Below are 26,341 nucleotides of genomic sequence, written 5' to 3' on the forward strand. Positions count from 1 at the left end.
GCTCGAACTCACGGACCGCGAGATCATGACCTGAGCCGAAGTCGGACTCCCAACCGACTGAGCCACCCAGGCGCCCCTTAATGTTTATTTTTGAGAGAGATAGACAGCATGAGCAGGGGAGGGGAGGAGAGAGAGGGAGACACAGAATCTGAAGCAGCCTCCAGGCTCAGAGCCTGATGTGAGGCTCGAACTCACGAACGGTGAGATCATGACCTGAGCTAAAGTCGGACGCTTAACTGACTGAGCCACCCAGGCACCCCACCAGTACCTACTTTTAAACATAAACCTAAGTATACCTGGAGGATAAATTCCTAAAAATGGAATCGCTGGTATATATAGTCTAGGTGTTAAGAAATCCTGTCAAATTCCCTTCCATAAAAGTTTTTACCACTTTTTATTCTGGCCAACTATGTGTGAAAATGGGTATTTATTTCTCCACCACATCACCAATACTGTGTTTTAAAACAAACAACTGTATTTGAGAGTACATATGGAAACAGGGTTAACCTTATCTACTTTGACTACAGTTTCTGTGATTAAGTCTACAGTATGATTTCACAAATAATCTACTAAACGATTTCTTCTAAGGAGAAACTAAAAATAGCAGGAAGACCAAATTATTCCACTGTATCTTCAAATTGTCTTCTGTTCTCTTGAAAATAAATGTACATCAACCCGTTTGAGCCAGCACTGAAAAGATTCCTTCAATTATAACTACTAAATTATAGTTTGGAAATCATGTCAAAACTTTTCAGCAGCTGAGTCCATAGAAGATAAAGGAGCCAACTATTTCAACTCAACCAACAGTGAGCGTCAACTGCAAGTCAAAGGCTATGCTAGAAACTTTTAAGGAAGACGGGTACACACATGACTTCTAACACAATAATGTCAGGAACTGTCAAAGAGTTCTGCAAAAAGTGCTTAGAACGCAAACAATTCTGCATGTCAATCGGGCAACATTACCAGAAACAGCTGAAGTCTTTGCCATCATAATTAATACATCAGTTCATTTCCTGTTGTGATTTACTTACTTGTATCCTGACTCATTTTTTAAGAAAAGAGTATAAAATGGCTTGCAGAGATGTCATAAAAAGATAAAAGTAAATGAGGAAATTCAAGGGCAAAATACAGGGGAGAGAAGATGAAGCCAGAGCTGCACCCAAAATTTATGCTAGTAATTCCTCTGCTGCTATCAAAGTGGGCTACACATCTGGGTTGTACTTCCTAGCAGCTAAAGCAAAGAGAGCTTCTCAGAAGATTCACAGTCTCCCCTAAGATAAACAGTTGCTTGGGACAGACACAGAATTCTCTTGTCCTGAGACCTACTGAAAGTTCCCAGTACTGGTTTTCACAGCAGAGTAAGTTTCATATCAAATCGCAGTTCAGTAAAAGTCATCCTGAAGGTGGACAAAATATGCTCCTGGCAGACACCCCTCAGAGGTGACTTAATCCTGGGATCACAAAATCAGATGCCCTCAGGGGCATCCAGGTGTGACAATAGGGAGCCATGAGACTGGAGACAGGTGCTTCCTCTTACCTAAGGGCATTCCAAATCAGGTGGGGGGGGGGGCAGTTTAGGATTCAGTGCGGGCTAGGTAGAGTCAGACATTTGTTGGGCTTATAGAATAGACTAGAATATCTGCGACCTTAATGAGTATCTGTCTGGCTGTATTCATTCCACAAATTAAGCAGTGTCTGGAATGCCGTAAGAGTCAAATATGTGTCAAGTGAGTGAATCCAAGAATAAAATTTACAGTATCTCAAAGAGAATGGACTTAAATCCTCCATGAGTTATTGAGCAGCAAGAACAATGCATTTTTTTTTCAAGAAATATGTAAGAAACTTAATCATGGTTTCAGGGTTAGGAAGCATATGTATTTTTCCTTTCCAATTTTATACTTTTAAACATCGAAATTTTTATAATGTACTCATGTTTGTTTTTATTTGAGTAAATATGTTAATTGCCCCCCAAAAATGAAAGACAACTGGGCTGTGTGTTCAAGATTATATTCTCTGACAAGAACCCAGAAGGCAGTTACTTGCTCACTTGTTCTTATCTGAATGTGGGAGCATTTTCAAAATATGATTAACTGAGAAATCGCATGTTAGGATGCCCGAATCCAAGAGAAATAGGGTCAATAATGCATATTCTTGGGCCCTAAACTAGAGACATTTGATAGGTCTGGAGCAGAATCCTGGAATTTAACAGGATTAAGTTCCAGCTTAATCCTGGATTAAGTTCCCGCCTCCAGCAGGGAACACAAAAGCAGTTCCCCACTGCCACAAATTATGCAGCCGGGCTTCCCACATTCAGGGACATCGCAGGGGTTGGCACACCCGGAGTGCAATGGATAAGACTTGCCCTGGGAAAACCACTTTCATGACCATGGTATCTCCTGGGCCAGGGTAAGAAACTTTTTTGTTTTGTTTTTAAGTGTTAATTTATTTTGGGAGACAGAGAATCCCAATCAGGCTCTGCGATGTCAGTGCAGAGCCCAATGCAGGGCTCAAACCCCCGAACCCTCAGATCATGACCTGAGCTGAAATCAAGAATTGGTCACTTAAACCAACTGGGCCACCGATGCTCCGCACCCCAGAAACATAACATTTTTAACAAGGATTCCAGAAGATTTGGATGAGAGTGGTCTATAGATCACCCTTTGAAAACCACTGCCCTCCCAGGTCATTATTCTTTTTTCCCAAGACAGCCTCCCAACCCCAACCCCTCACCATCACCACACACACATCCAGTCCCTGCACCCCCCCCCCACCACACACACACACACTTGTTTGCTGCCAATTTAAGGCAGACTACCTAGGTTTTGAGAATCAACCATGTGGAGGGTGGGGCTGACCTCTCTGAATAATGATGTTATCAGAAGTCAGCCTATAAAAGAACTAACCCAGCTCCAGAGCTGTTCTGAGATATTCCTCAGAAAACAGTTCTTAATCTGTTTTATCACAAATGTGCCATCAAGTACATACAATTCTATGTCCCACAGCATGACCAGAAATTCAGCCTAGAACATTCCAAAAGACAATTACAGATATTTTAAAAACCTCAGCACACCTACAGGACTTGTGATTTTCAGCAATACACTACTAAAAGACACCTCTTTCTTGTTGTTTCTGGGGGTACACTTACCTGTCTTCTACTATTTTACTGGATGGATAAAAAACTTTGAATGAAAATCCACTTCTTGGAAAAGATCCCTTTGGGAGAAAAAAATGCCTGTAAGTGAACACTCAACTGTCCTAAAAAGAATTCCTACTTTTAAAATCAAACTCCTTGCTCATGACTTAAAAAGAAAGTTGTAAGATGTGACTATAAAGTAATGAGGCAGATGTTCCCCCCCCCCATCTTTGCTGAGAGAAGATATTACTATAAAATGGCTCCACCTGAAGCAAAAGTCTTTCAAGTTGGCTAGACTGTCTTCTACTAACATGTATCGGGAAATGCTTAGGGTGGCTCTACCTAGCCTAAAAAATGCTGTACTGTGCAATGCTACATACACCTATAAGACACGTAAACATCATGTTGAAGAAAGTTTTCCTGCCCCTCTCTCCCTCCAGTGAAAAATCTAGGTTGATACCCCTCTCAGGTGCCCCCAAAGCAACTGAGCAGTAATCCCACAATGCGTCCACTACTAAACTCTAGGGCAGAGATGGTCTTTTTGTTTCAATCTCTGTGTGCCTGGCACCAACTCAATGTCTGGCCTGTTGCGGGCATTCGTTAGTAGAAGTGTCAAGAAGGGAAGGAGCAATGTCAAAGGCAAGTTTGGGGCTTGCCCAAAAGGTATAAATAAGGTAAAAAAGGATAGAATGATGGTGTAGAGAGGGCTGTTTACCGGCCTACCGGATGAGAAAGTGGAAAAATTCAGAAATAAGGTGTTATCAAATAAAGCATTAACTATGAGAACACCCAAAGAGTAAAATTTAAATAAGAAATAGCCTCATTGTGAAAGAATATTGGAAAAGTGGATAAAGGTTCTAAAAAAATCAGGCCACAAATTTCAAACAGTGAAAGCAAATTGTTGACTGTGCCCCTCCTCAGAGCAGTTCTCAACCACAGAAAATTGTGTCCCCCAAGGGGACATTTGGCAAATATCCTGAGACATTTCCCACTGTTAATAACTGGGGGCTGCTACTGGCATCTAGAGGGGAGAGGTCAAGGATGCTGCTAAGTACCCTTCTGACGCACAGGACAGTGCTCCCCAAGAAAAAATTCTTTGGTTCAAAATGTCAACAGTTGCATGGTTAAGAAACCCTGTCTTAGAGAAAGCTGGACAAAATAAATGAGTGTTTGAGGAAAGCAGTAACCAATAGTAAATCATGATGTTTCTAGAAATGGCCTAGACAAAACAAAAAAGTATTAAAATAGGTCTAACATTCATAAGAATCAATGAAGAATACAAAGTAAAAATCACTACTGAAGATAGTTTGTATCACATCAACAGTGTTTATGCAGTAATTCCCCAAATATGAAAAGGCAATTCTACTTCTGTAGAAATTGTGTCCGAGTAAGAATTCCCACATTCATCCAGCTTAGGTTTCTGGGACTTGCACAAATTTCCAAAAGTCAAAATCATCCACAAAGGACATTAAAATATTTAAAGAGAATGAGATACAGGCTCTGAAAGCAATTCCCAGAAAGGAATCCTAAGATAAGTTACCTTGAAGGGGAAAAATACTCATTTGGATTTATAAGCTTTGGTGTCTTCTTTTTTTTAAGTTACATTACTTTACAGTCACATGCTATCTGAAAGTTGAAGAACTTTCTGTGTGTACCACATTAATTCAATGTTTCCTTAATAGCATATTTTTACTCCTAACAGTGATTTTACTAAATTTTTTAATGTAAAGAAATAACACTCCAGTCTTGACGAACTATGCCCATATAAGGTTGATGACGTTCTTACCGGGTTCATACAGAGGCATTCTGTATTGGTCACAGTGAAAGGATCGTATTTGTCTGCAACGACCAGGAGATCAGGCACAGGGTACACTCTCAGAGCATAGTCATATGCCCAGTACACTGGGCAGACATAGAGGGGGAGAGGGGTCAGGTGTCCTTGGGATAAGATCGTCTTTACAAACTACAAAAGAATGATATAAAACAAACTTCAGCTCATTTGTAAAAGTTAAAATTGCTAACAAATAACTTTACGTTAAATATCAATTACCAGAAGTACTTAGAAAATTTGAGAAACAATTAGGAGAAGTTTAAATCACAGAACTTTGAGAAACACTGATATGAAATGAAATAAGCTATCCTGTATTTTAGGAAAAAATCTGTGAGTTTTCATTTAACACCACTTATCATAAAAGCTACTCCCCCAAAATAGTCACACTGGAACAGTTGTACTTTTAACTGTATAATAAACTCAGTTATTAATTATGTTCATCTAAAAATAATTCCACAGCTTGAGTAATGCCAAGAATAGATACGTAGCCTACATAAACTTTAAATATTATAAAATAAATACTAAAAATGCTCTGTAAGATGTACCTCCACATTTCCCCAAATGGTACATGGGGATCCATGTACCACTTCAAGGAACCCTGAAGCTACAAGATAAACATTACATACCCTCCCGATGTGGACAGATCATATAGATCATATAAAATAATGAACGTGATGAGGTAAACATTAAAAAAAAATTTTTTTTAATGTTTATTTTATTTTTAAGAGACAGAGAAGGAGTGGGGCAGGGTCAGAGAGAGGAGACACAGGCTCCAGGCTCCAAGCTGTCAGCACAGAGCCCGACGTGGGGCTTGAACTCATGAACCGTGAGATCACGGGCTGAGCTGAAGTCGGATGCTTAACCAACTGAGACACCCAGGTGCCCCGAGGTAAATACTTTTTAAAATAAATACATATATATTTTGAAGTACAACGTAAGATTTATGAGTTTTAAGGCAAAAAAGGAAGACTCAAAGAAATTTCTGGTTCATTCTGGGCTTCCCTCTGCCCATTAGGGGATACTTCAGTGAGAAAGTTGAGAAACACTGACTTAGTAACAAAAATTAACTTACTGGCAAAAGTAGTTGGAACCATAAACATAAAAGGTCAAATTATTAAGTGACTTAACAGTATTTTATATAATGCAACACTTACGATAGCTTAATAAAGAAGACTCTTAACTTACATGATTAGGAATATCCAAATTGCTACTAGGGAAGCGGACACAGTTTCTGCACATTTTATTCACTAAGTCCTCACGGAAGACAATAATTTCTTGTGTACAGTACTGAATTCTGAAATGAAAGCAGTAGTTGAATTTGACTTCCTCAGCAAAAAAAAAAAAAAAAGGAGATAGTTTAAAAGGCAAAATGTTTTATGATACAAAACTATTCCCACTACCCATCGTTTACCACAGCAAAAATTCAGCTGGACTCTATCCTTCCATTCATTCAACAGTAATTTACTGAGCTCTCCGTATGTGTCCAGCACTACCGTAGGGATGAGTGAACAAAACAAAAAGATCCCAGCCATGATGCAGTTTATATTCTAATGGAGGGAGGGCAGTCAGAAAAAATATCAATAAACATGATAATTATATGGGATGTTGGGAGATGACTAAGTGTATGGGAAAAAGAAAAACAGGCTATCAGGGATCATTTGTGAGGTAAGAAGGGCTAGATGGCTGGAGGATTAAACAGGATGATGAAAATAGGTAGGGCTGATAATGGAGTCTGATTTGAGCACAGACGTGAAGGAGGTGAGAGAGTCAAGCAGATATGCAGAGGAAGAACACTGCAGGCAAAGGAGGAACACAGGACAGGCAGAGGGAGCGGCTACAGTAGAGGCCCCGAGACAGAGCATGGCTGGCATGTCTGAGGAACAGAAAGGAGGCTGTGGTGACTGGAATAAATGAGGAAGAGAGGAGCAGGAATAGGAGGCCAGATCATGCTGGGCCCTGACCACCACTGCAAGAATATGGGCTGTTACTGAATGGCACGAGGAGCGCCCAAATTTCAGGATCAGTAAGGCGGAGGTGACATGCTTATGTGTCAGAGGATCACTCTAACACAGCGTTAAGAACTGACTACCGAGGGGCAGGGGTAGACGCTCGAGACCAACAAGGAGGCTATTACAGTAATCCAGGCTAGAGCAGATGGTAGAGGGTCACAGAGGCGGTGAGAGGTGGCCAGATTCTGCATATATTTTGGTCTTCCTTCACATTTTTGAAGGACTTCCTGAAACACTACATGTGAGAGAAACCCAAAAAGTTTTGGCCCGAGTGACTGGAAGGACTAAGGTGTCATGAACTCTAATGAGGAAGAGTACAGAACAGGTTGGGAGCTGACGGGTGGGAAGTAGACGAGCAGCTCAGTGTGAGATTGTCTGCTAGACATACACGGGGGATGATGAGCAGGCATCTGGATGCATAAGTCTGGAGTTTGGGAGAAAGGTTAAATGTGGGAGTTGTCAATACACAGATGGCACTGAGCGCTTTGGGAGTAGCTAAGGTCACCAAAGGAGTGAATGCAGGCAGAAAAGAGAGAACCAAGGACTGTAACCTCTGACTATAGTAAGTGGCATGTGCAGTAAAACATAATCTGTTTCACTCTTCCATTGTAGCTTTTCTTAAAGGATGTGTAATGAGAATATCGATTTTTAAATCTCCATCTGTTTTTCAGCTTCTAAATTCATTATCAGTGAATTCAATAGTAATAAAATATTTTTAATTTTATTTTTTTAAGTTTATTTATTTATTTTGAGAGAGAAAGCATGAGTCAGGGAGGGGCAGAGAGAGAAAAGGAGAGAATCCCGAGCAGGCTCGTCCCTGACAGCAGAGAGCCCGATGTGGGGCTCGAACCCACAAACCGTGAGATCATGACCTAAGCCAAAGTCAGAAGCTCAACTGACTGAGCCACCCAGGTGCCCAGTGATAAAATATTTCTAAAGTTTTGAGAAACCTAAAATAAAGAGAAATTTTCGCTTTATATTTACCTCATAGTAGTCAAAGTTCGGAGACAAAGTTTAAGAAGCAAGTTAGTTTCGAAATGAAACGAAAAAAAGCATAACACAAAATGGTAATATTTACCTGCAAGGATTGGTAGTAAAAATTGAAAATGGTACTCTTTGTCTGAATTCATCAGTGATGCTTTCAGCAAGTGGTGGCCTATAGAAACAATTTATGTGGTATAGGATATATTTTTAAATTTGACAAAATATTTTTAACTGTCAGAAAAATCTAAACACAACTTACCTTGGTAAGATGGAACCAAATCCAGGATCCTCTGGACCAGGAACAAACACAAAACGACTACTGTAGCAAAATTCAATATAATTCATTAAAAAAAAAAATTATTGCAACCATATCCAGTAGTCTAAAGACGAGTTACTGCCTTGAATTAAATAATAATTTTTAATATTTTTTAAATTGCATGCATTTTAATAAATGAACTAAGTCTCTAGACTACCACTGTCCAGCAGACCTTTCTGCAGTGATGGAAATGTCTCTATGTGCACTGTCCAGTTATTGAGTGCTTGAACTGTGGCTAGTGTGAGTGAATTTTTAATTATATTTAACTTTAAATAATTTAACTTTAATTTTTTTTGAGAGACAGAGTGAGAGAGTGCTAGAGAGAAAGTGGGGGGAGGGGTAGAGGGAAAGAGAAACTTAAGCAGGCTCCACCCCCCAGCGCAGAGCCACAGGGCTCAATCTCGCAGTGGTGAGATCATGACCTGAGCCGAAATCAAGAGTCTGGACACTTAACTGACTGAGCCACCCAGGAACCTCTAAATAATTTAAATTTAAAGAGACACATGTGGCTAGTGACCATCATATTGAAGAGTACAGCTCTAGACAAAGTACTGTCACCAAGAAATTAAAAATATAGTTGAAAGTATCACTCTTTCCTTTTCAATATTTTTCACTATAAATCTCTAGTACAGTATAACATACATTATCATGATGTGAGGATAATTTTTTCTTAGCATACTAATTTTCTCAAACTTTTGTTCCATTCATTTCTTAATAATCTTGGATATAAAATTTAGAATTCACTTTTTGTTTGTTTTTTGAAAAACTTTTAAAAATATAGCAATAGAAATCATTACCTTTGGTGGATATTTGGATATTCACATATTATGTCTGCCAAAGTTTTTAAGGAATCTAAAATTTTAAAGGGACATTAAATTTAATTTGCATTTAATGCACATAAAAGTCAAATTATATTTGCTTAGCTACAACTCTACATCTTTTAAATGAAATGAAAATATTATAGACCATTTCTTATCAATTTCATTTATCTAAATGTAGAAACATTTATTCAATAGACCTTCAATACCTTTCAAAGCTTGAACTTGATTTTTTCCATATGGTGCAGATGAAAAATTACCACACAGAATAAAGCAGGTTGGAGGTGCTGGTGAATAACCTAAAAATAAGAGAATAAAATGAATATCACTTTTCTAGTCTAGAAATCAGATTAAAAACCCTTTAACCATGAGGTTTTTCTTTTGTTTGTTTTGTTTCCTAAGTAAACTTTGGGCCCAACATGGGACTTGAACTCAAAACCCTGAGATCAAGAGTCACATGCTCCACTGACTGAGCCAGCCAGGAGCCCCTAACCATGAGTTTTTAATAACAAAAACTTACTAGTTTAATAATACCTTATTTTAATAACCAGTATTTTTAAACAATAGTAACAATACTGCCCATTTATTGAACACTTACTATATGCCAGGCCCTGTAATAGCTTGATTCTCACAACATCCCTATAAACTGAGAGAGAGATTAAGTAACCTGCCCAAGGTATCAGGCTGCAATTTAAACCCAGTTCTGAGTGGCTTAATCAGTTGAACATATGATTCTTGGTTTCAGCTCAGATTATGATCTCCAGGTTCATGAGATAGAGCCCTGACTTGGGCTCTGCACTGACAGCGTGGAGCCTGCTTGGGATTCTCTACCCCCCATCCTCAAAATAAATAAATAAATAAACATTAAAAAATAAATAAATAAACCCAGTTCTGTCAGACTCCAAACCCAAGCTCTTATCCATTCTTATGCTATACTTAGGACTAATTCTTAGCTCTCATGAACACACATACGCACGCACAATTATTTTTCAAATGTAAAAATTTAAGTTTTTTAAGATGGGCTCATTTAAAATATCTCACTGCTGAATCAACATTTACAGGAAAATAGACTACTCAAAAAGATACATTTTTAACAATTTAGTTTTAAGACATGAACCCTCGTTCGAGTTTAAAAGGGTAGAAAAGAATGGCACCCACCAGAAAACATGGTGTGAAGTTTTCCCAACACTTCTCCTTGGTCTAACCAAACATCAGATATAAACACAAACATGGCATCTTTATTCTCTTCTTCTAGTTGTTTCAGTTTTGCAGAAGTCTTCACAGATGTATTAGAAGGCCCTCCAAAAAAATTAATATTTCCATAGTATGCCCTAGGTAATTATGACATAATTATTAGCTTCTATCCTATATTCTGTTGGAGATGTTTTTCTTTCTTTCTTTTTCTTAAAGATTTTATTTTTAAGTAATCTCTACACCCAGCATGGAGCTCAAACCCACAACCTCGAGATCATGAGTCACGTGCTCTACTGACTGAGCCAGCCCCATGTTGGAGATGTTTTTCTAATAATTTTACAAATTTAGTTTCTTTCTACCTAATGAGGTTATTTTCCCATCAGTGTAAATAGTGCCATGAAAATGTACTACTTGTAGCACTTAAAAACAAATAAGTTTATTCAAATGCCCTAAAATAAGAAAAACAGAAGCAGTGAATAAATACTTAATAGGCTGTTTCTGTGTCTTTTAAAACCGACTAAAGCAAACATTAAACTTCCTATGTAATTGAAAGTAGGAGGAATGCACATTTGATTTAAACAATATCTAATAAAAGTGCTCAAAATAAGTACTAACCATTTAACCGAACAATTCCATGTTTAGAAATTTGTTCTAAGGGATTAAGGAGGTCTACAGAGACTAACGTACATGGCAGAATTATAAAAATTTGGATGTTACAAAGCAATGTATGTGTCCATTATTAATGTCAAAAAAAAAAAGGATATAAACATGCGTAGTCACACATAAAAAGAAACTCTCTCCTTGGATGGATGGACGGATGGATGGATGGATGGATGAATGATGTGGTTCCTAAGTAAATTATGTACATATATAAACATATCTCAGATTACAATCTTAAATCCTTAATACACCTCATTTTAGGAGATTTTATTTTCTTTATTTTACAAAAGAGAAAAAAAGGTTCAGGAGGGTTAAGTGATTTGCCTGCGGCCCGTCCCAGTTAACAGATGCAAGTGCTCAGTTTCGGACCCTGTCTGACAGCCAGGGCCAGAGCTTCGTGCACTACTCTGCACTGCCCCCTATCGTCTCCACTGCCTGGCAGGCTCTGTATGAGGCTGAAACCGAAGGGTTACTGCTCACGGCCAGCTTCCTTGATTATACCTCTCATTCCAAAGTAGTAGTTTTGAAGCCTGTATGGAAATAAAATGTCAAAAGCGACAGAAATTTTGCTCTAAATATATCCCAAAGAAAACCTACCACGTTGTAAAAAGCCACAAACTGGCACTAAACGCATTCACTTAAAAGTGAGTTGGTTTGATGAAGGCTTGTGTCCTCATTTGCATGAACGGCACTTTCCCCTCGGTTACCTCAACAGGAAGAGAAGTTGCCCTGACAGTAACTTCCAGCCAGCAAACGTGGCCTCTATACCTTGATTTTGTACAGGTATACTAGGACTAGAATCTTAATTCTTACACTTCTTGAAATCACTTTCACCACAGACAGAATCTCAAGATTAGGAGGCAACTTTAATTCCCCCAAAGGTGGCAAACTCAAATGTTCACAGGCTTCAGGAAGGGAACACTGAATAAGGAAGCAGCAACCAGCTGAGGCCTCCTAGGTATGAGCTAGGGTGCACTGACATGTCCTGCCCAAAGCGCCATCACTGCAGTAGAGTGATAGCTGGGGGAGAATTCAGGGACCATGGTACCAGATCTGGTTGTTCAAGACGACTCAGAAATCTAGACTTTTATGAGAAATCTCTTAATTTTTAAACAATGGAAACAAAAGATACCTCAAAGGGGAATACCTCAAAGGGTAAAAAAAGAAAGAAAGCTCTTCAGACTACATTCAACCCACAGGCCACCAGCTACAACTTTTACACCATCGTTTAGCCTCTGCTCAAAAACCTGAGTGACAGGGGTGCCTGGGTGGCTCAAGTCAGTTAAGCATCCGACTTCAGCTCAGGCCATGATCTCACAGCTCGTGAGTTTGAGCCCCGTATCAGGTTCTGTACTGACAGCTAAGAACCTGGAGCCCACTTTGGATTCTGTGTCTCCCTCTCTCTCTGCCGTTCCCCTGCTCACACACTGTCCCGCTCTCCTTCAAAAATAAATAAACATTAAAAAAAAAATTAAAAAAAAACAAAAAACAAAAACCCTGAGTGACAGGGAACTCTCTCTTCTCAGAAAAGGTCCTTTTGGAATGGCTCTAACATTATGATGCTTTTGCTTACATTAAAGAGCTTTTTCATCTGCCTCTTGTAACCTTTTTTTTTTATGTTTATTTATTTTTGAGAGAGACAGAGAGACAGTATGAGCGGGGGAGGGGCAGAGAGAGAGGGAGACACAGAATCTGAAGCAGGCTCCAGGCTCTGAGCTGTCAGCAGAACCCAACATGGGGCTCCAACCCACGACTGCGAGATCATAATCTGAGCTGAAATCAGCCACTTAGTTGACTGAACCACCCAGGTGCCCCTGCCTCTTGTAACTTTTAATCATTAGTAGAAAAATAAGGCTTTATATTAACATGAAAATTATATTCTTCTTTTTTTTTTTTTTTCAACGTTTATTTATTCTTTTTGGGATAGAGAGAGACAGAGCATGAACGGGGGAGGGGCAGAGAGAGAGGGAGACACAGAATCGGAAACAGGCTCCAGGCTCTGAGCCACCAGCCCAGAGCCCGACGCGGGGCTCGAACTCACGGACCGCGAGATCGTGACCTGGCTGAAGTCGGACGCTTAACCGACTGCGCCACCCAGGCGCCCCGAAAATTATATTCTTCTAAGTGTTTTCCTATCTCTTACCTCAGTTGAACTTCTAATCAACCCCATAGATAAGCGAGACAGGAAGACTGGAACATGTGCCCATAAAAGCCAAGGTAGGGAGATATGAATACAACTAACCAGGAATCAATGTGCTAGTTTTCAGATGCACATATAACCCAGTCTTCCAACTCTTTCTATTACTCTTTGCATTCTGACACAAAGCCTGAGTAACCGACAAATGATACACACTCTTAAAACCACTACTGCCAGTATTATGAAATTCCTGTAGGGCTTCAGCCAAACATTTTATACCTAGTAGTACTAGAGGGTTCAGTGGGTGGAAATCCGAAGGCATTGACATGAAACACCTGATCTTCAAACCAGCCTGAAAAAAGATAAGTAACAAGTCACTTTCATTTGTCCAATTCTTCTTGTCTGAAAGGAAGGAAGTTATGGAAGACAAAGCAGTAATGCTAAGTTGCTGTCTCATCTTCTGTCAACTAACTACAGAGGTTGCCAGTCCCACCTAGCTACAGATCCAAAGGTAGTCTCAGTTCTATATTTTTAAAAAGTCATGAAGTAGAAACAGACTCAGAAGTAAAACTTTTCACTTTTTAATTTCACAATACATGTTAGAGTACAGAGACATGAGGTACAAAGATTAGGAAATGTCTCACTTTATGACCCTAAGTAAAATCTGGTTTGTTTGGGTTTTTTTTCAATTTTATTAAGACATCATTCACATATCCTTACACTTCACCCTTTAAGGTATACAAATTCAGTGGTTTTTAGTATATTCGCAAGTTGAATAACCATCACCACTAATTTCAGAATATTTTTATCACCCCAAAAAGAAACCCCAGGCCCATCACCAGTCTGAGTTTTTTAATGTTGTCAAAAGTATGCTCTTATAAACAATGTTCTCCCAAATGATATCATGTTAATACATTTTAACCAATGTAGAAATGGTTTTACCATAGAACGATGAGGAGGACAGCAAAAGGTATACTGACTTACCTTCTGCTAAGACAAAGCATGACTCTGTGTATAAACCACTATGGAACTGGTATACAGCAGTTGAGGAAAATAATTCTATTTCTATGCTTGAGGTGGTGATAAAGTCAACATAAATTCTGGGCTCAAAGGACTTCTGACTAATAAATTCAAAGACTTCACATTTGAAACTGTGAGTAGATCATAGCTTAAAACATTTTAGGTTTAAATTTCCCCATTCTAAGATGTAGCTTGGTAATAATGTCAGTATAGATCATTCTTAGCATGGTATAAACTTCCTCACTGACTTGTTTGGATTCTCCAAATAAGGGAGAATTACAGTTTCTTTTGTCTCTGGCTAGAATTATGTCTCGATTCCTGCATCATCATCATACGTAAGTTACAATAGGAAACCAAATAGGTTAACTTAAGAATGATGTGTAATCAATATCCCCAACTCATATAACATAATTTAAAAAAATATATAAAGGATATAGCTTTACTAATATCCAGTTGTACGGTTCCCGTAGGATCTTCCAGAAAAAATTTTCCCTAAAAAAGTTAAAAGAAATATGTCCACATTTATGTAAAAATGGATACTCTGACAAAATAATTAAAATACTGACAACTTTGACAACAGAATACAGTAGAGTACAGTAGATTTCTCAGAACTAGCAATTCCTGGCCCACGTGTTTCATTTGCTAGTCTGGTAGCCTCAGATTAATCACTTGATGGAGACTGAGACTCCTAAGAGGGAAATGGAGAATGACCTCTGCAGATCAAGAGACGGCAAGAGGGATGCTCGGTGGTGGCCGTACGGGCCTCACCAGGTGCCTCCACCTAAGAGAGCCAACAGTGTCCTTCTCTGAGGGAGCAGGATGTGGTCTGCAGCTTTGCTTGTTAGAAACTCAGTACTCTCAGAGGTCACTGAGGACTAATTTCAGGCTATGCAAACTGGCGGCCTGTCAAAGACACTCCCTGATGTCTACTCAGGAAACCAAATGCAGGTGCAAAGGCTACTTGGTAACTGAGACAGGAGCCTTCAATGAAGAATACATCCCTGTACCCTCTGCAGAAATGCTATACAGAACTGGCATTTCATCAGTCCAAAGGCTGAAAACAGTTTGATGCTTATGAAGTTTAACTTACCTCTTTTAACTGGGTTATCATTCCAAGAACAATCACATCTCCAATTTTGGTTGTACTGCCCAATAGGGTTTCTACCGTTTTAAGCTTAAAATGAGACAAAATAAATTCTTAAAGGTTGAAAATTTGTCCTTTGAAGAAACTACTCTTTTTATAAATAAGTGAATTTTTAGTGCGCATTAACTCAGATATAATTTATCCTATAAAAAGCTAAAATACCAACTCAGGCTCTTAGCAATGAAGTCTCATCTCATATTACAGGAGGTTCTGCCTTATCCAGTTTTGCTTTTCATAATTTCAGTTACCCTCTGTCAACCATGGTCTGGAAGCAGATGGTCTTCCTTCTGATGAATCACCAGAAGGTCAATAGTAGTCTAAAGCTATGTCATGTTTACATCATTCACCTCCTATCTCATCATGTAGCCATTTTATCATCTCACATCATCATAAGAAAGGTGAGTATAGTACAGTAAGATATTTTGACAGAGAGACCACATTCACATAACTTTTATTATAGTATATTGTTATAATTGTTTTATTTTATTATTATTGTTGTTAATCTCTCACTGTGCCTAATTTATAAATTAGGCTTTATCACAGGTATGTACATAGAGGAAAAAACATAGTATATACAGGTTTTGATACTATCTGTGCTTTGAAGCATCCACTGGGGGTCTTGGAACATACCACCCTTGGATAAAGAGGGACTACTGTATTCTGAATAATGATAAGTACATTTACCTTTAAAATATAGAAAAGAATATAAATTTTATTTATTTGGTCAATACATCTTGCAAATTAGTAGGCTATTTAAAAAGTTATACTAGCATTTCAAAAGGTTGTCATTATTATTTATTTACATCCTCAATCTGACCATTATATTTTTATCTTTAAGTTAAAGGTAGTAACAATTGGGGCACCATTTTAAAAAATCCTTTCTGATGCTTTTCTATACACAATCTTACATATATGTTAATACATATACCATTTCTAAACACATACAGTTTTTGTTTTATTTGCAAAGATTAAACCATATTATTACTAATATTATACAACTTAACTTTTTAAATTTAATATCTCTAAGAAATCGTTTTATTTAACTATGTATAGATATACTTCATTCTTTTTAATGGATATAGATATGTACAGTACATATACAAGAATTTATGTTGCCAAGTTCCTATTAAAGGACACATAAGGTGCTCAGTTTTCTGTTGGTAAAAACAGTGCTTAATGTTTCTTGCACCTCTCTTGGCCTAGTGCATGGGTATAACTGTTGCACATACTTCTACAAATTCCAGAAACAGAATTGCTGAATGAAAGGGTGTATAATGTTTCATTCTTATAGGAATTACCAAGTGAAGCTTCTTTTTGTCTGTAAAATTTTTTTTATTACAAATACTGCCTGTTTACTACTCAAAAATTTTAAAAATATAGAGAAGGAAAAATAAAGTCAGATATAATCACATTAACCCATAACATTTTTTTTAATGTCTATTTATTTTTGAGAGAGAGAGAGAGACAGAGTGTGAGTGAGGGAGGGGCAGAGAGAGAGGGGGACACAGAATCTGAAGCAGGCTCCAGGCTGTAAGCTATCAGGACAGAGCCTGATGCAGGGCTCAAACTCACAAACTGTGAGATCATGACCTGAGCCAAAGTCAGACACTTAACCAACTGAGCCACCCAGGTCTCCCAAATAATTTAGCTAAGTCTTAAAGTTAGTTTGGGAAAAAGGAGAGGAGAAATAATGCTTCTGGGCTGTGGGCAACTGAGTTGCCACAGGAAACCTAATATATATAAGAAAACACATAGATGGTCTTTGGTAGGGAAATATAAGTAATGTCAATTTCCAAAAGTGAATACAATTTTTTCTCTCATAAAAGTTAAAAGCAGAAACTGTCAAACACTATAAATGTTTTCTCCTATGTTGCTACCATCGAACCTTAATTTGTGCATTGTGTAGTATTATATTTTAGTATCAGACTACTCATCATCATGACTTCTGATCTGTCATGGCAGAGAATGTAATGAACCTTAAAAGAGGCTGGGCCTCTTCAGAATCTATACGGAACCTCAGAGAACTGGCAGGGCCTAGAAGTAGCAAAGGACTGTCTCCTGGCAGGACTCTGTGTGCTAAGAGAGGAATAAAGCCACAGCCGGGCTGACAGTGACTAGGTGTGTGGCTGGAACAAGTAAACAAAGGGCATAGGAGTACAAAAGTGGAAGGAGCCCATGTGACAGAAAACATTCTCCCTTCCACCTCTTCCTCAGGCCCCAGCAACCCTGTGGCCTGTCTGTGCTGTCTCATTTATCCTATAAATGTTCTTTCCTTAGTGCCTTAAGTAAACTTTTTACTCCAACGGACAAAGCACATTTTAGATGAGTAAGTGTGTGGGCTAGACAAGGACCAGGATTTTGGAGTTTGAGTGAGAGCAGGAAGGGTAACGTTGAGAGTTGGTCAGAAAGCCAGTGTCGTATCCAGCAAATGGACCAGAAGGACCAGGGATCTGTGTTGGTGGCCAGAGACGGTCTGGGGGTTACCGTAATCTCAGGGCCTTCCCTCCCCGCTGTTTTTTTTTTTTTTTTTTTTTTTTTTAAGTAAGCTTCATACCCAGTGCAGAGCCCAATGCAGGGCTTGAACTCATGACCCTGAGATCAAGACCTGAGCTGAGATCAAGAGTCGAACACTTAACCAACCAAGCCAGCCAGGTGTCTCAGGGCCTGTCCCAAAGAAGGAAGTGGTAGCTTCTATTAGAGATTTGCAGGGCCCAGGACACAGACAATGGTCTTTCTCAAGAGTGAGAATGCACAGGTCAATTAGCTAGCTAAACAGTTACCAGCGGTCCATTCTCATTTAAATTTCAATAAGTAAGAATTAAGCAATAAATATTTAACTTGTACACTTACGCCTCCTAAATAACTAACCTGGAATTTGCTTCCGGTTTCATCAGGATGAGAACCTATCACTGGAGGAGTAAATAATTCATGTCTGTGTGTCCTCTATAAAAAAGACAGATTCAAATGAATTACTGAATCAGACATTTTATTTTTAAAAAAAAATTTTTTTTTTCAACGTTTATTTATTTTTGGGACAGAGAGAGACAGAGCATGAACGGGGGAGGGGCAGAGAGAGAGGGAGACACAGAATCGGAAACAGGCTCCAGGCTCTGAGCCATCAGCCCAGAGCCTGACGCGGGGCTCGAACTCACGGAACGCGAGATCGTGACCTGGCTGAAGTCGGACGCTTAACCGACTGCGCCACCCAGGCGCCCCTGAATCAGACATTTTAAACTAAAATTCATTAAAATAGTACTCTGACAAAATCTTGTCCTTAAATGAATGTTAATATTGCCTATTCTCAATAAATTTGAAAGCCCACATATTTTAATATACAAATACCTAAAAGTGTAATTTGGAAAATAAAAAAATTATTTCAAAGAATTTTTTTTAAAGAAAAAGCTCTATCGTATAGCTGCCAGCAGCACACTCTGGACTGAGTGTCAGTATGAAGTATGTATGAAGACAACAAACCAAGGGTCACCCTCAAAGCACAGGGGTTTGTGAGACAGGAAAGTAGAGGGCCACCCTTCTACGAAGGACCCTAGGCAAAAGGAGGCATTTAACGAGATCCTAAGTGATAAGTAAGACTTTGCTAGTAAGAAACCATATGAGGCTGAGACAAGACATTTCAGGCAGAGGACAGGACGCGTCACAAGAAAGACTTACAAGAGTAAAGGAGTGTTTGGGAAGTGACGCAAAGTGTAGTATAGTTGGAATCTGAGGTACACAAAGCAGAATGTCAGACAGGGCAAGAGATTAGCTGGAGCCTCTATTTGGGGAACCATATCCCCTGCCCCACTGTGGTCCATGTGGTTTAGGCAAGGCTGGTGTCTCTTCTCCCTTCTATAAATAGGCCTAGTGAATAAGTACCCCACCTCTTGGCCAGTGAATGGTCCAGGCTCAAGCTAAGAGCCACTAAGAGACCTTTGCTAGAACTACCAGAAGAGAGGAACTTTCTCCAAGTGCAGCTGAGGCTACTAGGGGCCTCTGTCATCTCGTAGGGAGAACCTGTTTGAAAGTAAAATCAATTTTTATAAAATTGCCAAGAGATGGAGACAGGTAGATGCCTCAAGACGTGGGATATCCTGGATCCAGCCATGCTTGAAACTGGTGGACCTCCAGACCTCACCACAAGTCAATAAATGCCTCTTTCTGTTTTAGTCAGTTTGAGTTTCTGTAACCTCCAATAAAAGAGCCCTGACGATACCGACTTTACATGCTAAGTCAGGAAATTTATCTGGTAGACAATAGAAAACAAAGATATTGAAATAGGATAAAAATAACATCAGATTTGCTTATAGGAAGATAATTGTGATAAAAATGTGAATGGACGAAAATGCAACACTTTCATTTCACAGATAAGAAAAAATGAGGCTCAGAACGGTTACGTGACACACCCAAAATAATATGATAGGCTTTAAAATCAAATTTTTAAAAAGAAAGAAAAAAGAAATGTAGTATTTACTTGGGCATCTTCTCTGTGAACAGCATTGTGCCAAGCAAGTGTGGCAGAGGAAATACACAAGGAGCATCTCATAATGGGGATAAGCACCCCAAAGGCAAGGCAGGGCCAACTCCAGTAAATGATGCACAAGACAGACTGACATAGTCAGTGCTTTAAGGCAGAAGGAGATTGCATCCAACTCATCAAGAAGAGTTTCAGAAAAGAGGAGGAATTTGCGAAGGTTAGGAGGGTTTCAATAGCAGAGAAAAGTGGGAAGGGAAGAGCAGCCCAGAGAGTGAAGAATAAAAGCAAAGTTACAGAAGAAGGAGAAGAAATGAACAATAGTTTATGTTTCATTTTTGGCTCTAGTATGGTACGATTAGAGGAAAAGTAGAGGTTTTGGCCAAAAAGGTGCGATGGAAGATCTCAAACCCTAAGTATATATAGTTTGTATTTAATTCCATAGGCAGTAAACCTCCTTGAAAGACTGTGCAAACTCATACCAATATCAGAGCTACACATCAAGGAAGACTGATCTGGCAACATTACGCAGGTGATGGAAGGAGAGGACAGGCATCCTCAGGGTTCACTCTCTTCATCCTTTTTCAGAGCTTACTCGCACTGACCATCCTGTCCTTAAAACCTTCTCCCGTATACCACCACCCTGTCCTGGCCCCCACATTCTCCTTTCTTCCCTTCTCTCCCCACCGCCCCATAGGGTCTCACCCATCCCTGCAGTTCCATCCACTCCTCTGGGCAGATGCCCTCTAAATCTGTCTTCCCACATCTCTTTCTTTAGCTCTATATGTACTTTTCACCTGATTTCCCACTGACAACCTTAATTCAAAAATGTTTAAGACAGTACCTGTGTCATCTGAATCATCTTCCCCAAACATTCTCTTTTTCTTATTTGTTACCATATTATTCTACTGTCCTACTCTCTGACTCAAAACCTTAATCATCTCTGAGTCTTTACTCTCTGCCTTCCCCTTCACATCCACTCTGTCACCATGAATGATGGCTTCCAGTGCTCCAGTGCGGTCCACCGTCTACAACCGTTGCCACTTCCTTCCCCCCAGCTATCATTTATGGCAGGACTAATAACAGACTCCTCTAAGGCTTCTCTTCCATTCTTTGTGGTTGTTTTATTTTTAATGTTTATTTCTTTTTGAGAGAGAGAAACAGAGCATGAGCAAGGGAGGGGCAGAGAGAGAGAAGGAAACACAGGATGTGAAGCAGGCTCCAGGTTCTGAGCTGTCAGCACAGAGCCTGACACACGGCTCAAACTCACGAACTATGAGATCATGACCCGAGCTGAAGTCGGATGCTTAACCGACTGAGCCACCCAGGCGCCCCTTCTCTCATATTTTTAACCCATCCCCAAATCTGCTGGTGGAGAAGGGCTCAAAAAACCCAGCCGTGATGGAGTCTCGCTGGTATTCCAAGGCTCCTTGTACCAAGAAAACAGAGTCCCAAACGCCAAGAGTGGCATCCACAGCGCTCTGACCACCTGGCTCCCGCTTGCCTTTCCAAACCAATCCCATGCTACTCTTCTTCACGAGCCTTCTCTACACACAAAAATGGACCCACTGCGTATCATTTCCTGCAGAGTTCACTCTTTCCCTTTGCTGTGTCTTTGTTCACCTTGTTACCACTACCTTTTCCCCATTTCACAAGATCAAAGCAACCAAGGCCCTGATTTTCCCAATGAATACATTCTGTTTATGTCTCTTTCACAGCACATAAAACTCTACTTTATATCTTGTTTGTGCAAATGTCTTTAACTTCATAGACTGTAAACTGCACAAAGCTAGCATAGTGTAGTAGGTAAAGGCCAGACTCCAGAGTCAGACGAACTGGGTTCAAATCCGGTCTGTACTTACTATATGTGATCTTTGGTAAATTTCCTAAATTTATCTAGGTCTCAGTTTCCTCATCTGTAAAATGAGGATAATAGCTTTTATACCTACACTGATGTTGTGATGATTAAATGAGGTAAGTAATGTCTGTAACATACTGGACACAGTGCTCAGCATGTTAAAAACCAGTAATAAATGTTAGCTATTTTTATCATCACATTTGTTAATTGTTAATTGTATCCTCCATCTGGTCTCAAACACAGGCCAATAACAGTCTATTGAACAAGCTTTGGACCACAAAATTCCATGCTTTAAATTAACTCTGAGTGTTACCTAATCTTAAACAGTCTCATTTTCTACCCTCAGCTTACCTGGTGCAAAATAGTATATCGTTCACGAAACAGCTCTGCTTTATCTCTTGCTGTCCCAAATAAATTTGGTGCAGGGTGGTTGGTCATTAATAGACTAGAAAAAAAAAAAGGAATGCTTATTTATAACTATCATAGTACACAAAGGTAGGCCAAAAATGAATCATGGGCTGTATGCCTTCTCAAAGAAATGTCCATCTGAAATTACCTTAAAATCAATATACTTACGGAAGAAATTTTTTTCTTTCTGAACTGTACACAAAGCGTGGAATATCAAATGCTCCTATGATATTGAAAATATGTTCCCTGAAAAACATCCCACAAAAACACAGATCTGATTTACTAACACATACGAATTCTAGATGAGCACAAAAACTTGTATTACAATCTTATGGCATATAAATTAAATATACTTTCCACAGGTCATATACACAATTTCTCTTTTTTTTAAGCTTATTTATTAAGTTTGAGAGAGAAAGTGAGTGAGAGAGTGGGGGAGGAGCAGAGAGAGAGAGGGAGAGAGAGAATCCCAAGCAGGCTCCACAGTGTCAGTGCAGAGCCTGACATGGGGCTCGATCCCACGAACTATGAGATCATGACCTGAGCCGGCACCAAGAGCTGGATGCTCAACCAACTGAGACACCCAGGCACCCCCACAATTTCTTATAGTGTCATAATATGGGGATAAAATTTTCCTTTCAGAGACAAGAAAGCATTGCCAATACTCTCAAGAAAAAAAAATCAAGTTAACTTTTTTTTTAATTTTGAGAGAGAGAGCACAAGAGCACACACAAGTGGGGGAGGGATACAGAGGCAGAATGGGGGAGAGGGGGACAGTGAGTGAGAGAGAGAGAGAGAGAGAGAGAAAGAGAATGTGAATCTTTTTAAAAAAAAAATTTTTTTCAACGTTTATTTATTTTTGGGACAGAGAGAGACAGAGCATGAACGGGGGAGGGGCAGAGAGAGAGGGAGACACAGAATCGGAAACAGGCTCCAGGCTCTGAGCCATCAGCCCAGAGCCCGACGCGGGGCTTGAACTCACGGACCGCGAGATCGTGACCTGGCTGAAGTCGGACGCTTAACCGACTGCGCCACCCAGGCGCCCGAGAATGTGAATCTTAAGCAGGCTCCAAGCTTAGTGCAGAGCCCCACTCGGGCTCAATTCCACGACCCCAGGACCATGACCTGAGCCAAAATCTAGAGTCAGAATGCTGAACCAACTGAGCTATCCAGGCGCCCCTAATCAAGTTAACTTCTTTTTCTTTCTTTTTTTTTTTTTTTTTTTAGTTTTCTTTGATTTCCAAATCTCTTTATTTTGCTTTCGTTCTTTTTCAAAACATCTTTATTTATTTTTTAATTTACATCCAAGTTAGTTAGCAATATGGTAAAATAATGATTTCAGGAGTAGAATCCAGTGATTCATCCCCTATGTATAACACCCAGTGCTCATCCCAACAAGTGTCTTCCTTAGTGCCCCTTACCCATTTAGCCCACCCCCCACCTACAGCCCTTCCAGCAACCCTCAGTTTGTTCTCTATATTTAAGCATCTCTTATGTTTTGTCCCCCTCCCTGTTTTTACATTATTTTTGCTTCCCTTCCCTCATGTTCATCTATTTTATGTCTTAAATCTCACATATAAATGAAGTCATATATTTGTCTTTCTTTGACTAATTTCACTTAGCATAATACCCTCCAGTTCCATCCACGTTGTTGTAAATGGCTAATCAAGTTAACTTGTAATTAAGAATGTCATCTGTTGAAAAAGAACATGTACGTATAAAATAGTTATGTCTTAAAAGAAGTCTCTCCCCATGGGTACTACTTTTATGAGCTATAATATTAAAGAATATCATTTCCAACAATTTTCTAATCCAAAATTATGCAATGTTATGCAAAAGTGTCCCAGGAACCAGGTATAACATAGAAAAAGACACCCCCCCCCCAAATACTGGCATATTGTTGACACAGTGTTAGAGAAGGAAATTCAACAAAATAACTTCCTTTCAGTGTTAATAACATAACCACATTTGAAAGAGGTTTCAAAAAAACTGACAGCACTATTGTAGAAACAGTCCAACCTAAAAAAACCTTCCCTAAAATTTTATGTTAATCTACCAGATTGAATATGGTCAAAAACGTTCTTGCTGCATTGGTGGCAGTACCTAGCGTAGAGCAGCCTAGAACGGGTGGACGTGAAGAAAACCTAGATTCCAGGTACAGTGCTGCTATTTTCTAGCAGATCAATCTTGACAGGTTACTGGGCTTGTCACGCCACCTCTTCATCTATAAAAATGAAAGCCTCTCTTCTGTGATAATTAGTAACTTTCTGACAACTGAAATTGCAAAGACTGTTTACCTTTTAGTCCCACTGGACCTCCACATTGGCTAACTGTGGCATATAAAGGGCTAGACAGAAACAACAGTTAACTCAATGCTTATTTTATGATTATAATCCTTACACTTCCATACAGTCATTTTGGATTTCTGTTGATGGCTGTACCCTGGTATCTTAAATAATGAGTTTGCAAAGTTAAAATTAAAATTCTTCAGTTTTCTTTGTTCTTAGCAGCTCTACTATGGTAATGACTCTTTTCAATGATCTCCATTGCCCCAAAGAGGAAAAAACTGTTAAAGTTATTACTCTGTCCATTTCCCCAGTTGTTTTCCTCCCAGTTAAACCCTGTGAATCTAGAAAGAAGTCATATTCAAAAGAGGAAAGGGAGGGCACGGGCTCGTTTGTGGTTCAGTCACTTAAGCGACCGACTTTGGCTCTGGTTGTGATCTTGAAGTTCGTGAGTTCGAGCCCCTCATCGGACTCTCTACTGTCAGCACAGAGCCCACTTCAGGAACTCTGTCCCCATCTCTCTTCCCCTCCCCCACTCTCTCTCTCCTTCTCTCTCAATAAACATCAAAAGAGGAAAGGAAAGATGGACGCTTGGAAATAAAACCCAGAAAAATTACTGCCATATGAATTTATCAGCTCTAATAGCATGACTTAGTGGCAAGAATCAAAAAACTAAGGTTCCACCCTCTTTGCTATTCACCATGTGACCCAACATAAGTCGCTGAACTCTTCTGGATGCAGCACTTTCCTAAGAGCAAAAGCAAAGTATATGTCTACATATTCAATTCAATCCAGGAGTAGCATGCAGAATATAAAGTCAGATCAGATGGGTAGTGGCAAAAGTTGGTAATGGCATAAACAAGACTCTAATCTCAAATCTTAGGGAAAAAATAGTAAAGATGAGTCATTTAATGAGGTTTATAATGCAAACTATCAGTTAAAAAGAAATACGAAGAAATAACCACTGTACAAATGCTGACCACTAATTATTTCCCCAAGAAAATAATTTAAAATAAGATTCATAGCATCTCCGGCAGGGGGGAAGAGTTCATTTTATCCACATACATAGTTTCATCTACAGACTGACTGCATTCCTGGACTGCTGCTTCCACTACAGATCGTTCAATCATGTTTGATGACACTGAAAAGAGAATTTAAAGTCAAATTTTAGAAACAGACAAAAAAATTACTTATTTCCACAGGTAGCTTTTTTCTTAAAAATAATCTGCAAACACCAACCCTGAGATTCTCATTACCTAGTTCTTATGACAAAGGGTTAGGTCAGAACAATAACAAAAGCCGTATCTCAAAAACCTTAAATCTTCTACACCCAAAGACACTTGTGGTATCATAATACAAGTCAAGTGCCTTACTTTTCTAAATACTGTTTACTAACAAATTCAGTTATGCAAACACTTCTGTAAACTCCTAGGATTAAGAAGGTTACATTAGTATAACTTTCTATCACAATTGCTATGTTTCCATAGGCATGATAGTAACAATTATAACAGCAACCACTTATTAAGCCCTAAGAAAAGCGTGACACTATGCTCAGGACTTTACAAGCATTATTTCATTAGATTAGATGTCCTTATGGATAGATTGTTGTTTATATGCTCATATCTTTTTTTTAAATTTTTTTTTTCAACGTTTATTTATTTTTGGGACAGAGAGAGACAGAGCATGAACGGGGGAGGGGCAGAGAGAGAGGGAGACACAGAATCGGAAACAGGCTCCAGGCTCTAAGCCATCAGCCCAGAGCCTGACGCGGGGCTCGAACTCACAGACCGCGAGATCGTGACCTGGCTGAAGTCGGACGCTAAACCGACTGCGCCACCCAGGAGCCCCAATATGCTCATATCTTAAAAGGGGGAATGGGTGCCTGGGTGGCTCAGTTGGTTAAGCGTCCAACTTCAGCTTCAACTCTTTGTTTCCCCCAAACTTTTAGGAGTACTGAATCTAAGTAAGACAAAGTAGAAAGCACACAGAGAGACAAAAGTGGCCATGAGGACTAGATCAAAATCAGGAGTCAAGTGCTGGAAAGCTGGCAGTGACACGGCTCCGTGAGTGGGAAGA

The 26,341-nt window shown here is 39.4% G+C and overlaps 1 protein-coding gene and 1 non-coding gene across 6 annotated transcripts in view; both read right to left on the reverse strand.

The window, feature by feature from the left end:
* The window catches only part of POLE2 (DNA polymerase epsilon 2, accessory subunit), a 31,308-nt gene that overhangs the window by 723 nt on the left and 4,244 nt on the right, over nt 1-26,341 (reverse strand). For 2 of the 5 annotated variants that reach the window (XM_045450897.1, XM_045450895.1), the window contains exons 3-18: nt 25,331-25,406; nt 22,149-22,226; nt 21,924-22,017; nt 18,115-18,189; nt 15,193-15,276; nt 14,538-14,594; nt 14,067-14,115; nt 13,362-13,434; nt 10,250-10,422; nt 9,301-9,390; nt 9,071-9,125; nt 8,217-8,273; nt 8,052-8,129; nt 6,150-6,258; nt 4,920-5,096; nt 3,146-3,213 (exon numbers count right to left, since the gene is read on the reverse strand). In XM_045450897.1, coding sequence (XP_045306853.1) covers nt 3,146-3,213; nt 4,920-5,096; nt 6,150-6,258; nt 8,052-8,129; nt 8,217-8,273; nt 9,071-9,125; nt 9,301-9,390; nt 10,250-10,422; nt 13,362-13,434; nt 14,067-14,115; nt 14,538-14,594; nt 15,193-15,276; nt 18,115-18,189; nt 21,924-22,017; nt 22,149-22,226; nt 25,331-25,406 — 1,393 coding nt within the window. Of the gene's footprint in view, nt 1-3,145; nt 3,214-4,919; nt 5,097-6,149; nt 6,259-8,051; nt 8,130-8,216; nt 8,277-9,070; nt 9,126-9,300; nt 9,391-10,249; nt 10,423-13,361; nt 13,435-14,066; nt 14,116-14,537; nt 14,595-15,192; nt 15,277-18,114; nt 18,190-21,923; nt 22,018-22,148; nt 22,227-25,330; nt 25,407-26,341 lie in introns of all 5 variants that reach the window. The other 3 variants (XM_045450896.1, XM_045450894.1, XM_045450898.1) reach the window with 2 other exon arrangements.
* Nucleotides 2,253-2,414, reverse strand: LOC123584690. Its single transcript, XR_006705637.1, has one exon. It is a non-coding gene; the product is annotated as a U1 spliceosomal RNA (small nuclear RNA).

The sequence above is a fragment of the Leopardus geoffroyi genome, chromosome B3 (genome assembly GCF_018350155.1).
Source record: "Leopardus geoffroyi isolate Oge1 chromosome B3, O.geoffroyi_Oge1_pat1.0, whole genome shotgun sequence".
Classification (NCBI taxonomy): Eukaryota; Metazoa; Chordata; class Mammalia; order Carnivora; family Felidae; genus Leopardus; species Leopardus geoffroyi.